This window comes from Alnus glutinosa, chromosome 13 (assembly GCF_958979055.1).
Source record: "Alnus glutinosa chromosome 13, dhAlnGlut1.1, whole genome shotgun sequence".
NCBI classification, from domain to species: Eukaryota; Viridiplantae; Streptophyta; class Magnoliopsida; order Fagales; family Betulaceae; genus Alnus; species Alnus glutinosa.
This window is the reverse complement of record NC_084898.1, coordinates 25,381,010-25,396,036: the sequence shown is the minus strand read 5'-3', so window position 1 is coordinate 25,396,036 and position 15,027 is coordinate 25,381,010. Positions and strand designations below refer to the sequence as shown.

The following is a 15,027-nucleotide window of genomic DNA, read 5'->3' as shown; positions in this document are numbered from 1 at the left end:
CTATGTTCCAAATCCCAACGTTCATGGCGACTTCTTATCGTATGTTATTTTAATGTCAAAAGGCACAAGTTTTTAAAAGTATTCTTGAATTGTTTATTTCTTAAGAGGCAACCTTTTAGAGATAATTTCAAAAATTAACACTCTTACAATTATGTATATTGATTTCTGTTAGGTTTTATACTGCAAATTCAGTTTTATGAATTAATTAATTTTTAATTTTGTCCCTTCCCTTCTGAAATTTTGATCTCGCCCTGATAAGTCTATCACATGCACGAATCAGTGCATGTCTCCAACTAATTTGATTGTGTTTGGATTTATTGTAAGCCGAAACCAAACACAAGCGACCAATTAACCCAAGCCCAACAAGTTTAGTTATATTTTGTTGTGGCCTCTCTAAATTAAGACTATATTTCCCAAGGCCACCAGAGTACCACCCTTCCTCTACAGGCTACAACTCAATCGAATCTTAAGATCGAGCATTAGTAGCAACTTTCTATAATTTTTTATTTTTTTAATCAGTTTAGAAAAGTAAACCACATTTTGCTTTCCTGTTTAAATTAATGCGCTCTCTAAATCATTTAAATATTATTTAAATTAAATACTAAGAGAAAGAAAAAAGAAGAAGAAATTATTTAAATATTATTTCGAATAAATGCTAGATTATTAGAGGAAAGAAAAAGTTTTTTATATTAAAATAATGATAAGAAATGAGAAATTACCATAAGAATAATCATTAAAAGGGTAGATCACAATTCTGAAAAAGAAAAAAAAGAAAAAAGAGGAAAAAAAAAAGGTAGATCACACTAAATTCCCGTTTCCCCATTTACTTGAGTACTTTCACAAAAGAAATAAAATACCATTCTCACTAGAATATGAAGCTCACACGAACGACTTCAGTTTCTTCCTCGCTTCATATATGTATATATAAAAGGAGCATATATGGAGCATGCATTGAATTTAATTACTACTATTGTTAAAATAACTAGAGAATATATGAATGATGACTGAATGCTATATTTTTGTATGTTCTAAACTGTGTACAAGAGTGTCCAATTTATAGTTGAATAAGTCGACCTATATATATATACAAGTAAACTTAAATCGAGTTATACAAAGAAACATAAATTATGAAAAATCAAAGCAATAAAATACGGTAAATCAATATATACGATAAATGCTAGAATTTATTCTAACAACTATTAGACCAAAAGGATGTATGCATGGGGTGAGTAATTAATGGGGGGTAAAAATGGCAGCAGCTGCCTTGAGTGTGTTGGGAACACTTTTTCTGTAAAAGCTGGCATAATTAAATACTTGAGGCTAGTTTGGCAAACTCTCCATGGTCGTGGCAGGCCATAGAGCCCATTCTAGAGGCCATGAAAGTTAAGGTTTGTAAGAAACCGAAGGAAAATGAAAAAGAAAAATGCTTTGTAGTTGGTTAGGCCTTAAGCATTTTCTCCGTCTGGCCACGAATTAAAAAGGGCCTCACTTGGCCCAAGCTATAAAGTTCTAAATGAAGGCCCAAATTAAGCTGCTTGCCTCTAAATGTAGGCATGGGTCAGCCTTAAAATCAAGCCCTCAATCCGCATTCAATGTTGGCCTGGCTCGGCCTGAGCTCCAGCCCACTCCATCAATGAAGGTCGGACTTGGTCCGATAGTCAAGCTCTGGCTATTAATTTATAAGTAAATACAAGTATGTTAAATACAAACTAGGAATTATCATATATATATATATATATATATATATATACACATACATATAATGGTTTTAGAATATTAGAAATCAATCCAAGGAGAATTTGTAAAATAGTGGTTTTTCCTAATTAGAATCATCTAATTAACCAAGAAACAATTGGTCTCCTTTTGGAGGAAGAAATTTCCATTATTGGATACAACCCAAAAGCCTGACGATCACAGAAATTGAGTCAAGGTTATGGAGTACTATATATGTCACGCGAATTGATAGTTTCCACCAAATTTGATTTTGAGTTTGGATTGTCAGCCAAAACCAAACAAAGGATTCAAAAATCCATACTGCTGTCGACTGTCATAAAAAATAATAATAATTTATTGCAAACTCAATCTTCCACATTATTCTACCTTGAGTTTCAGCGGGATGTTAGATAATATATTATTCATATAATTGTGGTTGAATTTGGTAGGAGAATATATGAGATTAATTTAATTGTAATCAAATTACATTGATTTGATTACCATACTTATCTATCACAATTCTCCATTTCTCCTATAAATAAGAGTCTTATTTATTGTAAAAATATTAGGGTTGGCAATTTTTGACACGACCCGTGAACCCGACACGAACACGACACAAAAATATAGGGTTTGGGTTTGAGATAATCGGGTTCGGGTCATAATCGAGTCAACCCGATTAAACACGTTTAATTTTTTTTTTTTCGAGTCTAGAAAACGGCAACGGCAATTTAGGCTTCAGCAAAAGTCAGAAAACCCTAGCCGCATGGTCCGCACCGCATCACTTTTTATTCATCTTCTTCACTTCACCTTCTGGCTTCTTCACGCCGCACCGGCATCGCTCCTTCACTTCACGATTTATCTTGCGCCGGGGATCTGAGCGCCAAGGTCCGCTTCTCCCCAACCGAACCGGCTTTCCGTCTTACCCAGTGTAATGCAGCACGTACGGAGACACCCCGTCACTGGGTTTGTCCATTTTGAGAAACAGCCCGTTGATGACCTCGGCGCCGCTCGCTTTGGCCCGGTCCTGAAGGTACGCGTCCAGGATCTCACACCGCACCATGCCGATGTCCACGGCCCCATTTGACGGCGATATCATCTTCATCCTCATGACCTGACGGTCTATGATGTCCAGTGGCCAGTGGGAGGTCGATTAGGTAGGTCTCGACCCCACCCTTCGCGAGGGTCTCGGCGGTGGCCTGTGGAGTGAGGCGGTGCCTGTGAGAAGTGCAATGACCTAGTGACTCAGTGAGCATGTGTTAACTAAACGTGTCCGTGGGTTCGTGTCGTGTGACCCAGTTCAATATCGGGCCGTGTTTGTGTTCAATTTTTTGACCCGATTAATAATCGGGTCGGGTTCGTGTCGAACCCGATTGTGTTTTCGGTTCAGCCAGGTTGACATGAACCCGACCCGCCGACCCGAATTGCCAACTCTAAAAAATATTAAGAGAAATAAGAGTATAATGTAGCTTTTTGGGCTTTATCCTATTAATGTAGGTCATAGATCGAATCACGTAAACTCTATAGCTTGTCTCTATTTTCTTTTATTGATTTCCACAATTTATTTATTTTTCTATTTCATTATTAATTTCTTCACAAGCCTGCCTAAGCCATGGTTGGGTATTTTGTCCGCTCTACAAATTAAATTGTTGGAACCCAATTAAGGCCAAAAGATTAGTTATATTTTGTTGTGGCCAGTCTTTTAAGACTATATTTATCAAGGCAACCAGAATACTTATATATATATATATACCCAGTACCCTTCCTCTACTAATCCTATATAATATGAATAATTTGGTGCATTTCCAGATTAAACTCATCTGCCGTACGTACGTGGCATATATTTCTGGAGTTTAAATTTATGGGGTTTTTACTTCAATTGATCCAAGAGCAGAATAGTCTATGAAGGTTTACACCAAAATAAGGTATGATGGTATTCATCTAACTCCATCCATTACATCAACTTCATTCGAAGGAACACTTGAAGTGGCCGAGTGACGTCACTCTTAACTTTTAAAATTATTCTTGAACTAAAATTTAATAATAATCATTCTCAAATCTAATAGTAATTTTAAAAGCCACTCAAAAAGTGTAAGAGTAAAAGTGTGGGAGTAGGAGTTGGAATACTCTAGGAGCTAGTAGGAGTGTTTGTAAAGCATTACTCTCTTCTTTTCTTTTCTTTTTGCCACAAAAAATAGAGTAATGCTAAAAGTTTATCTAGTGTCATTTAAAAAATGAGGTGGCTTTTAAAATCATGCACCATTGAGCTTGTGATTAATCACTATTGAATTTTGATCAAATGGTGATTTTAAAAGTCACCTTATTTTCTAAAGGATACAAGAGTGACACATAAGGTACTTCTAGAATTACTGAAAAAAAAAAAAAATAGTATATGAATTCACCGAAAAGGATTTTTTCATGAAGAAGCCCACCCTTTTCTTTTTTTTTTTTTTTTTTTTTATTTTTTAATTTTTTATGTCAGCCCACTAAACCCACATTTCGTTATGAATGATGAACTCTTCCGACGATAAGAATACCTCCTGCATGTCTCTCCCCTCAAGTCCCCAGAGTTTCCTTTTTTCATTTCTTCTACTTTTTCTTTTTTTCTTTTCTTTTTTTTTCCCCCTTTTCTTTTTGAATTTTTCCTTTTTTCTTTTGTTACGTACGGTGGTGTTATCTTATTGGCTATTATTCCATGGTTTAAACTTTAACTTTGCCCAGAAAAAAGAAGAAGCTAAGTAGAGCATTATTTAAATTAACAAAAAAAAGGTAGAGCATTGAACTTTGAACTTTGTTACGGTAGTTTTATGGCTATTAATTAATATTCCATGGTTTGAACTTTGTCAGAAAAACAGAAAAAGAAGAAAAAAAAAAAAAAGCTAAATGAAAACATAAAAGAATAGCATAATAAAATAAAGTAAACGCAATGATTTTATGTGGTTTAATCTTTGACGTATGTCTACGAGATAAAGCCTAATACTACAAATCGTGCTCTTATTAATTCTATGATGATTTTACAATATAAAAGACTTTGTTTATAGAGTTTACATACAAATTAAATCTAATATAATTCTAATCAAATTTCTTAGTTTATGGTGATTCAATATCATCAAATCTATAAATTCAAAATAATATAATCTTTATAGAAGATAATACGATTATCATCAAATCCATTATAATCAGGATAATTCAAACATACTCAAACATGGAGCAGTGACCCACCAGATCGAGACAATCCCAGCAAACGTCCTCTACACTTGATTCTCATCAAGCAACGTTAAACACGTTGCTTCAGTGATGTCTGATCATCCGATTAATGATCTTCTTACCATTTAAAGGCATTTCCTTTTTGACTGTCTGTCTATTAATGATTGGGAGGGATGCAAATGCTTATTATAGGAATACTTCTGCCTCTCCGCTCAAGTCTCCAGAGGTTCCGGCCTTTTTTCTTTTTTCCCTCGGCCCAGAGGGTTAATTACATGCAGAAATACAATTCCTGCCTCTCCGCTCAAGTCTCTCCTGAGGTTCCATTTTTCTTTTCTTTTCTTCTTTTTATCTTTTCATTTTTGTACGTCTGGATTCCTTGCTGTAGCCATATAGGCATATCCGTAAATATGGATTAACCGATCAACTTATAACGGGTTTTGGGGAGTTTTTCTTTCTTAATTAAAAGGATGCCATTTGTAAAAATAATATCGTTTTTTTTATTGCTTGAACAAGTGTACGTCTTTTATGCTGCATGATCAGTGTCAAAAATAAAACAAAGAACGTTATATTAATTGAAGAGAATATAATAAGTGATTATATGGAGAAACCCAAACAAAATTAAGCTTATTATCATATGGAGAAACCCATAAGATTCCAAGATGTAAACCAAAGCTTAATTGATGGAAGTCCTAGCTTTACGCTTCATTATTCGAAAAAAAAAAAGACAACGTTAAACTCGTAACGTACGTATGTTGCTTTAGTACGTGACGTACATGTGCAGATATGATCCAATTAATCCTATAAATATCTAGAGTAGTATACCCATTAATCTTCTCATTTCCGCAAAAGTACTAGCTAGTCGAGTCGATCTCGACTCTCAACAAATCAGATAGCTCTTTTAACTGTCAGACTCACTATATATATCACTCTCTTATGCTAAGGAATGGATGAGTGTTTGGGGGATATCTCTCTCTTAGAAGAGGGTGGGAGTTTGAGAGTTGCTGCTCAACAAGGAAACATTGATGTCTTGTACAACTTGATACGGAAGGATGCAAAAGTTTTGGATAGGATCGACGACGTTCCATTTGTTGAGACTCCTTTACACACAGCTGTACGTGCAGGACACACCCCGTTTGCCATGGAGATCATGAGCTTAAAGCCCTCGTTTGCTAGGAAGCCTAACCAAGATGGTTTTACCCCTGTTCACCTTGCTTTGCAAAAGCATGCTTTTGAAAATGACCGTGTTTTGCAAAAGAAACAAACCATAGTACTGGTTAACCGACTACTTAATGCTGATAAGGACCTTGTCCGTGTCCGAGGAAAGGAGGGTGTGACTCCTTTGCATTACGTAACTGAAAAAGGAGACCTCTATTTTTTGGAAAAAATTTTAAAACTCTGCCCCGAGTCTGTTGAAGATGTGACATTTCGAGGAGAGAATGTGCTGCATATAGCCCTGAAGAATGACATGCTCAAAGCTTTTTGGTACCTGTTAAAATGGGTTCAGGGGGCTTGTTTTAAAGATGCCAAATTGTTAGAGAAGAAACTGCTGGATTGCACGGATGATGAAGGCAACACTCTGTTGCACGTTGCAGTAACCAGAAATCAACCGAAGGTAAGTCCTTAATTTCCAGTACTAGCTAGTACAACTGATCGATCAAGTAAATTATCTAAAATGTTGCATGCATGTTTAGCAATATTATTAGCTTGGGTTTTTATCTTTGTCTACGTATATCTTGCAGGTAGTGAAGTGGATACTGAATCATGAATCAATAGTGTTGAGGTTACTGAATATGGGATCAGAACATAGAAAGAATTTGGAGGGTTATACCGTGTTTGACATCTTGGAACACCAAAAGTCAACACATGTGGACAACCAACGGATCAGAGATATGCTACGACAACGTTGTATCAGGCGTTGTACAACTAGATTTGAACATTACTTAAGATCTTCTTTCACATTTTTTATGAAGTTTTACGTCGGAATACGTCGTCGGCAAACAGTTATAACAGAGGATAGGCGGAATGCGCTGTTGGTTGTTGCTGGACTGCTAATAACGGTCACCTACCCAGTAGCGCTCAGCCCTGATCAACCCAACTTGTTCAACTGCACAGTCGCGAATCCGTTCAACGGTACCGGTGTCAATCACTTTAACTGCACAGTCCGGTTCGACCCTAGCAGTGAAGTTAATCCATCTCGAGACCAATATTCCACTATCTTTTACGGTTTAAATACTGCCGTCTTTTACCTAACAAACATTACACTTTTCTTCCTCGTCCCGACTGATTTTCTTGGATGGTTGCTCACCCTACTCGTTGGACTCCTCTTTCTTTGCTATTGCTTTTCAACTCCGTTATTATCCAACGCTCGTATTATAGCTTGGTTTGGTTTCTTTGGTGGATATTTCGTGTTTCTTCCACTTCTTTTGTGGTTCAGGATGGTTTCGGAATCACTCAAGTCTTTTTCTTCCAATATGGGTGACAATGATGCTCATCCCCCAACACATATATAATTAAGTATGTCTGCCACCGCCGCCGATCTTCTCTTTCTTACTCACCCGCCATCCTTTTCCTCTAATTATTCCACGTTGCTTTAATTTCTTTCTACACTTCTAAAGTCGTGTGAGCTATTCCATATCCTAATTAATTGTGAGAATGTTTTTTTTTTTTTTTTCCTTTTTGTTTTCTCTACTCGTACTTGTGTTTTGTATTAGCTAGTAAGCTTAAATATATGAATGTTTATTGGGTTTCTTGTGAGCTAAGCAGTTATTTTAATTCTTCTGTGTCGAAAGCTAATCTCCGTCTCAATAATATATATTTTACAATCTCAAGATGAAACTAAATGGGGGCCGACGTGCCGTCCCTACATTAATTGCATTACAAGACTGATCGACTAAATACATCTTATATATAGTTTGAAAGTTCCTTTCCTCGAGAAAATATGGCAGCATAAAAAATAAAAAATAAAAATGTAGGAAATAAGCTGACAAACAAAACATGCAAAAGTTTATTAATTAGCTTTCTAGACCAAGAATAGTAGCGTACAATTTTTTTTTTTAAACAAGAATACCTCTTTATAAATATGAGACATAAAGGTTAAAAGTTAAGGACACACAGACTCTCTAAAAACAATGTCTAAGACTTGAGGTGGAGTTTCTTCTAACCATATAGAGTCTTAAACATTAAACACAGCTGCCTTAAATAGAACATGAGTAGCAGAATTGGCATCTCTCTTCACATGAATAACATTATATGAATCGAGGGATTTGAGCACTAACTTGATACCTTCAATGAAATGCTTAATCCGGCTGTGACATCCCACATCACTTGGGAATGAGGATGCATATATATGTTTAAACGCACCCTTCTTGGCATAACGTGTTTTAAAATCCTGATGGCTATAAACCTATTAGAACTCCACAGTTAAGCGTGCTTCTGCTTGAGTAGTACCAGGATGGGTGATCTCCTGAGAAGTCTGGTTTAGGAGAGTCAAAAGATGACAATATTGTTTCGTTTGGGGTAGGTCGTTACTAATAGTATCAGAGCCATTGCCCAGCCTGAGATGGGGGGAGCGTAACAATGCTTTTATGTTTCATATTTGGTTTCAATTATAAATAATTCTAACTATTATTTTTTTCTCCTAATAAAATTTGAGAGTCAATGAAAGGGGAAATTGATGCATTTGACAAATCAGAGAAACCGATAAAGCTTGAACAAGCACAGCTTGATGAAGAATCGGTCTCCTCTCCCTTTCCCTGAATCTTCTTCTCAATGCTTCAATGTTCAAGTATAATGTTTTTCTGTAAGTTTTATTGAATGTTTGAAATTTAAATCTCAGAAGAAGAGCCACTATGAAGGTATAATAGGTCCTTTCTCTTATCAAAGAGGCAGAAGCGCATTACCGAGAACTTGAGAACAACCGTCTGGTACATTTGATGCTCTTCTTAAGTTGCAACAATAGATTTGGCGCAATGTATCATGTATGCATAATTTTGTCTTTGATTGAATGTGGTTGGTTTCAATTTAGGGTTTAATTTGGAGGAGGAATACATAAGGCTTGTTTGGTAAGGGAAGGGGAAGGGAAGGGGAATTGGTAGTGGAAGTTAGAATTAATAGATGTGATATAAAGTAAAAAGAATTTGTATGGAAAGGTGAAAAAATTTTGTATTGTAATGAATTTTTTTATTTAAATAATAATAAAAAATTAATGATGTGATATAAAGTTTGAATGTTTTAAAATTAATTATTTTTGGGATAAGTGAGGAAGAGGAATGAGAATTCCCCTTCCTTTACCAAACAAGCCCATAATTTGTAACAAAAACAACCCTGACAAAGCATTAGCTATGTTGAGAAGTGTCAGTTTGAGAATTGAGAGGTAGTGGAGGGAGGAGAAGCATCATGACACAATTGAACTTCCAGTTATTACATCTTCATTTTCTGTAGATATATCAGAGGAGATATGTATTGCAGCTGCAAAGATGGGTAAGCATGTGCTTCGATACTGTTTTCGTCATTTTATTCAGTGAATATTATGATTTTGTATCACACATCAAACATGTGCTTAGATACTATTTTCAGAGTTGTCTTTAAGGGCATGGCAATACTTAAAAATGTTATTTGGACTTCTTTGTAGATTTATGACAAATAATTTGAAGTACAAATGTGTGAGATATGATTTCATGATTACCTGAGTTATAATTTGAGGTTTCTAATTATTGTTACAGTGGATGAGCAGAAACTACAATAACCTTGTCTATGAATTATCCAAACCACTTCTGCAGCTTGTGAATACTGCCAATCTTATACTGTCTATGTGCAATCATCTTGTCTAAATAGTATCTTGATCATCCGTGGTAATTTTGATGTGATATTCATATTTGATTGATGGTGATTTCCTATTGTTGTCACTTATGTGGTGGTAATCGATTAAACAAATCAGTGGAATTCCTAAAATTTATACATAGCTAATGGATGTGTTCCTGCTTCTTTTCCTAGTGATCAATCGTGCAAAAGGATTTGCTTTTCTAAGATGTTTATGACAGTTGTTACATGACGTTCCCTTCTTTTTTGATGTTAACATGGTGGTTTATTGAACTTTTCAGCCAACAATCTGGAAGCAGATGCACTGCTTGTTTATACAAAAACAGGCAACCTGACTGCCCAATCTTTGCATTTACACCTACAGCATCTGTACGTGCGGAGGCGCCTAAACCTGCGGTGGGGCTTGATAACTTTTTGCTTTTCTTTCATTGATGATATGGAGAGCAATCTAAACAGAAGTTTGTTTTTGCTGAGAGCAAAAGGGATTATATTTTTCAAAGATATATTATATTTTTCATATTTGATTGATCTGGTGAGTATGAGCGTATGAACTTATGTGAATCATGTTTGAAATTTATAATACAAAGTAGAATTGCTTAAAAGCTTAAAATTACTTACATTTTATGGAGGGGCGTATAATATGTAATTTAAGACTTTTCCTGAATTTGAATTCCATTACTGAAATTGCTATTTTTCAAATGAATGTTCCTATGATGTATAACAATTAATTTTTTTTTAATATATTAAATCAAATTCCTGGCGCATGTACTCTTCCTAGGGCGTGCCCATGTACCAGGAAAACAAACTCTTCTCGGGGCATGGGCATGTGCTAGGAAGCTCTTCATCTTGATTTCCAAGCGCAAAACTTCTTTCACTACAAAAAATTTGACATTTAACCACATGCAGTTAGGCACGTGGATAGTCAACAACCACGCGGCTAACGGTTTGCCACGTGCAATTAATCACGTGGGTTCTGCGAAATTAATCCGGTTGTTGATAAATGTTAATTAGCCACGTAGGACACCCACATGGCTAAATGCATTTTTTTTTTTTTTTTTTAAAAAAAAAAAAAAAAAAAAAAAAAAATGAAATGTATTTTTAGTCACTTACCCCTAACCCACATCACCAAAAACCAGATTTTATTTTTTATTATTTTTTTTTTTAAAAAAAAAAAAAAAAAAAAAAAGAAGAAAAAAGAATAGATATTTTTGTTTTTTTTTTCTTTTTTTTTTTTTTTAAAATATTGATCGTATACGATCAATATACATATGTATATCACTATATCTCACTAGATCTCCGGTGAGGGCCGACATATCTGGCAAGATCTGTGCCCGATCTTCGAATCCAACTCGTCGTAGAGATCCGGCGAGATTCGGAGCGGATTTTTCTTCCCTGTCGATGTCCGGAGCGGATTTCCATTCCCCAGCTACGAAAAACAATAACCGGCATAGAGATTAAACCCAAAAAATCAATAACCAACATAGAGATTCAACCCAAAAAAAATAATAACAAACAAAAACAATTTCCGTTCCCCTTCCTCCCCATGAAATTTAACCCAAAATTAACATCCAGCCGACATAGAGTTCCAAGAGAGTTCAAAAAGGAAGAAAAAGGGGAAGATTGGACTAATCTTCCATGGGTCACCAGTGAGATCGGGTCTGGAGTGGAGCTCGACGCCTAAATCTCCGTCACCGACGACGCAAATGAGCTTCTCCGGGTGGTGGCGATCGAGTCGTGCGGCTAGTGGGTAAGTCGTCATCTTCTAAAACAAAAAAAAAAAAAAAAAAAAAAAAAAAAAAAAAAAAAAAAAAAAACCACAAAGAAAAGAGAGTGAGAAAGAGAGAGATGAGGAACAAGAAGAGAGAGTTGAAAGAGAGTTTTTTTTTTTTTTTTTTTTTTTTTTTTTTTTTTTTTGATTCAATATTGAGAGAAAGAGAGAGAGATATGTAAGAAAAAAAAATAAAAAAGGCAACATTTCAAGTGGCCATACTCGTTCACGTTGTGAGAGAGAGAGTTGAGAGGCATGGCACGACTTTTTAAAAAGTAAAAGAAAACTTAAAATTAAAAAAAAATAAAATTAAATTAAAAAAAGGGGGGGGGGGGGGGGCGGGGGTGGGAAGAAACTTCAATTTTGAATTTTAAGAGAAGTCCTGCTTACGTCGCTTTTCCCTCCAAATAACAAATAGTAACGTGGTTTATTTGCCACATGGCCAATTGGCGACGTGGCTAATAAAACACATTGCTAAAATTTCAAATCTTCAAAAAAAAAAAAAAAAATTGAAAAAATTTCAATTCTTGAAAAAATTAGAAAAAAATATGAATATTTTTGCCATGTGACTTATTTGCCATGTGGCCAATAAAACAAGTGACTAAAATTTTAAATTTGTAAAAAAAAAAAAAAAAAAAAATTGAAAAAATTTCAATTCCTTAAAAAATTAGAAAAAGAAAAAAAATAATATTTTAGCCATGTGGCTTATTTGCCACGTGGCTAATTGGCGATGTGGCAAGAGGCCACATGGCTAATTGGCGACGTGGATAAATACACATGGCTAATTACCTACATAAAAGATTTCGCTATGGGGTGGATTATCCCCATGGCAAAATAGCAACGTGGATAATCTACCACACAGCAAAATCGCCACGTGGCTACAGTATCTGTTACTGTAGCCACGTGGCGAAATATCAATTCTTTTGTAGTGTTTCCTGGCGCAAACAATTGCGTCAGGATAAGCTGGTGTATAATATGTGTCAGAAAATTATTTTCCAGACACTGCATTAGTAGTATTTGTAATTGTCAGGAATCAAATGTCAGGAACACGTTTCTTGGCATTTATTGTTGCATTCTTGGCATTTTGTAGTACACGCCCTCCCTACTTTTTATACATTCCTAACACAATTCTTATGAATTTTTTTGTGACCATGAGTTTATCTAACGTTGAAGTCATAAAAAGTGCTTGAAATTGTCTTTTTTACTGGACCCCCTCTCATTTTTGGGTAAATAAATATTATTTTTTTTCATTTAACCTATTATCACTCCAAGTTAAAGGTACTCTGTTTATTTCTTTCTTCCTTTTCATTTAAGTTTAATTAACACCACGTTTGAACTTTATTTGATCGGGGTTGCAACTGGACATATCTGTACTCGATTGTAGTTCCTTGTCAAAAATTTCCATTCAAACTGTCTTCGATCAGGCTTGCGATCGGGGTTGTCGGAGGTATCTTGTAAAACTTACTTAGTCAGCCTCATTCGAACTTTATTCAACCATCCTTGCGACTGAGGCTCTTGGGAGCTTGAGCTTTAAAACACTTAAGAAGTCCTTTCGAGCCTTTCAATTCAGGAACTCAATTTTGAGATATATGCACCATGCAAGTTTCCACCAGTCGCTTCTGATCTTCAATTTTCAACATGATTTGGACTCCAACATAAGAATAAAATTTACAACCTAACTTAGACTTGCAACCAAACGTTAATAGTAGTGCAGCAACAACCAACAGCGCATTGCACCTCTCATCTGTCATAACTGTTTCCTGACGATGTATTCGTACGTAAAGCTTCTCACACACTCGTCGACCCACGCATCTGATCAGAGCTCTTTGATCAGGTAATATAACTCTAGCTCTAGCTCTTAAACGACTGAAACAACCTTAGCTTGTCGTAGCCTATGATCTCTCATCCGTTGCCTAGCTGTCCACCTGTGTTTGGCGTTCCAATATGTCAAAGACCGTATCACCCACTATATTCTTGGCCTTTAAATCAATCTTTCCTTATTGAGTTCCTACTTTACACAATCAATCTCTCCTTCTATATATAGTACCCAAAGAGGCAAGGCCATTAATTAATAGAGGGATACTTTTTCTTATATAGCCTTCATACCATAGAGAAATGTTAGAGCATCTTCTTGTATTCTCCTGATGTTCTCCTGAAATGGTATAAATGTAATTTTTTTGATTAAAAAATTACATCTATGCCATCCAAAATGATATAAATGTAATTTTTTAATTACATCTATGTCATTGCAGCAGAACACCAGGAGATATTCTAGCATTTCTCTCATACCATATATGTATATACGTACGTGTATATCGAGTAGGTAACCACCAATTAGGAGATCATCGATTCACGAAACTCTTGAGGGACCGTCGGTCAATCAACTCCCCAAGGGGGGTAGCCCGTCGGTTGAAGTTCCTTTATTCAGAATTTCATCCTGAGGGACTCAGAGGTCCATCCTAGGGGTGGATGGACTTCTATGGACCCAAGGGTTAGTACTTAGTGGGCCTTAGAAAGCTTTAACAGGCCCTAGTGGACCTACAGTTTTTTATGTCACCGACTATCATTTCCTTTGGTCCTTTAACAAATGATGTAGCTTCTTATAGGAATATGCAAGTGCCTTTCAGGTGCTTTTCACCTTGTAACGTATATATAATATTCCCTCTATGTTCCAAATCCCAACGTTCAAGGCGACTTAATTCTTATCGTATGTTATTTTATGTCAAAAAGCACTAGTTTTTAGAAGTATTCTTGAATTGTTTATTTCTTAAGAGGCAACCTTTTAGAGATAATTTCAAAAATTAACACTCTTACAATTATGTATATTGATTTCTGTTAGGTTTTATACTGCAAATTCAGTTTTATGAATTAATTAATTTTTAATTTTGTCCCTTCCCTTCTGAAATTTTGATCTCGCCCTGATAAGTCTATCACATGCACGAATCAGTGCATGTCTCCAACTAATTTGATTGTGTTTGGATTTATTGTTAGCCGAAACCAAACACAAGCGACCGATTAACCCAAGCCCAACAAGTTTAGTTATATTTTGTTGTGGCCTCTCTAAATTAAGACTATATTTCCTAAGGCCACCAGAATACCACCCTTCCTCTACAAGCTACAACTCAATCGAATCTTAAGATCGAGCATTAGTAGCAACTTTCTATAATTTTTTATTTTTTTTAATCAGTTTAGAAAAGTAAACCACATTTTGCTTTCCTATTTAAATTAATGCGCTTTTTATATCATTTAAATATTATTTAAATTAAATACTAAGAGAAAGAAAAAAGAAGAAGAAATTATTTAAATATTATTTCGAATAAATGCTAGATTACTAGAGGAAAGAAAAAGTTTTTTATATTTAAATAATGATAATGAATGAGAAATTACCATAAGAATAATCATTAAAAGGGTAGATCACAATTCTTTAAAAAAAAAAAAAAAAGAAAAGAAAAAAAAGAAGAAGGTGTAGATCACACCAAATTCCGGTTTCCCCATTTACTTGAGTACTTTCACAAAAGAAATAA

At 35.3% G+C, this 15,027-nt stretch overlaps 1 protein-coding gene across 1 annotated transcript; it reads left to right on the top strand.

The window, feature by feature from the left end:
• Positions 1-5,777: 5,777 nt before the first annotated feature.
• Positions 5,778-7,652, top strand: LOC133854974 (ankyrin repeat-containing protein BDA1-like). Its single transcript, XM_062291256.1, has 2 exons — positions 5,778-6,529; positions 6,657-7,652. The coding sequence occupies exons 1-2, from the start codon at positions 5,861-5,863 to the stop codon at positions 7,425-7,427; spliced, it is 1,440 nt and encodes a 479-aa protein (XP_062147240.1). The 5' UTR covers positions 5,778-5,860; the 3' UTR covers positions 7,428-7,652.
• Positions 7,653-15,027: the final 7,375 nt, after the last annotated feature.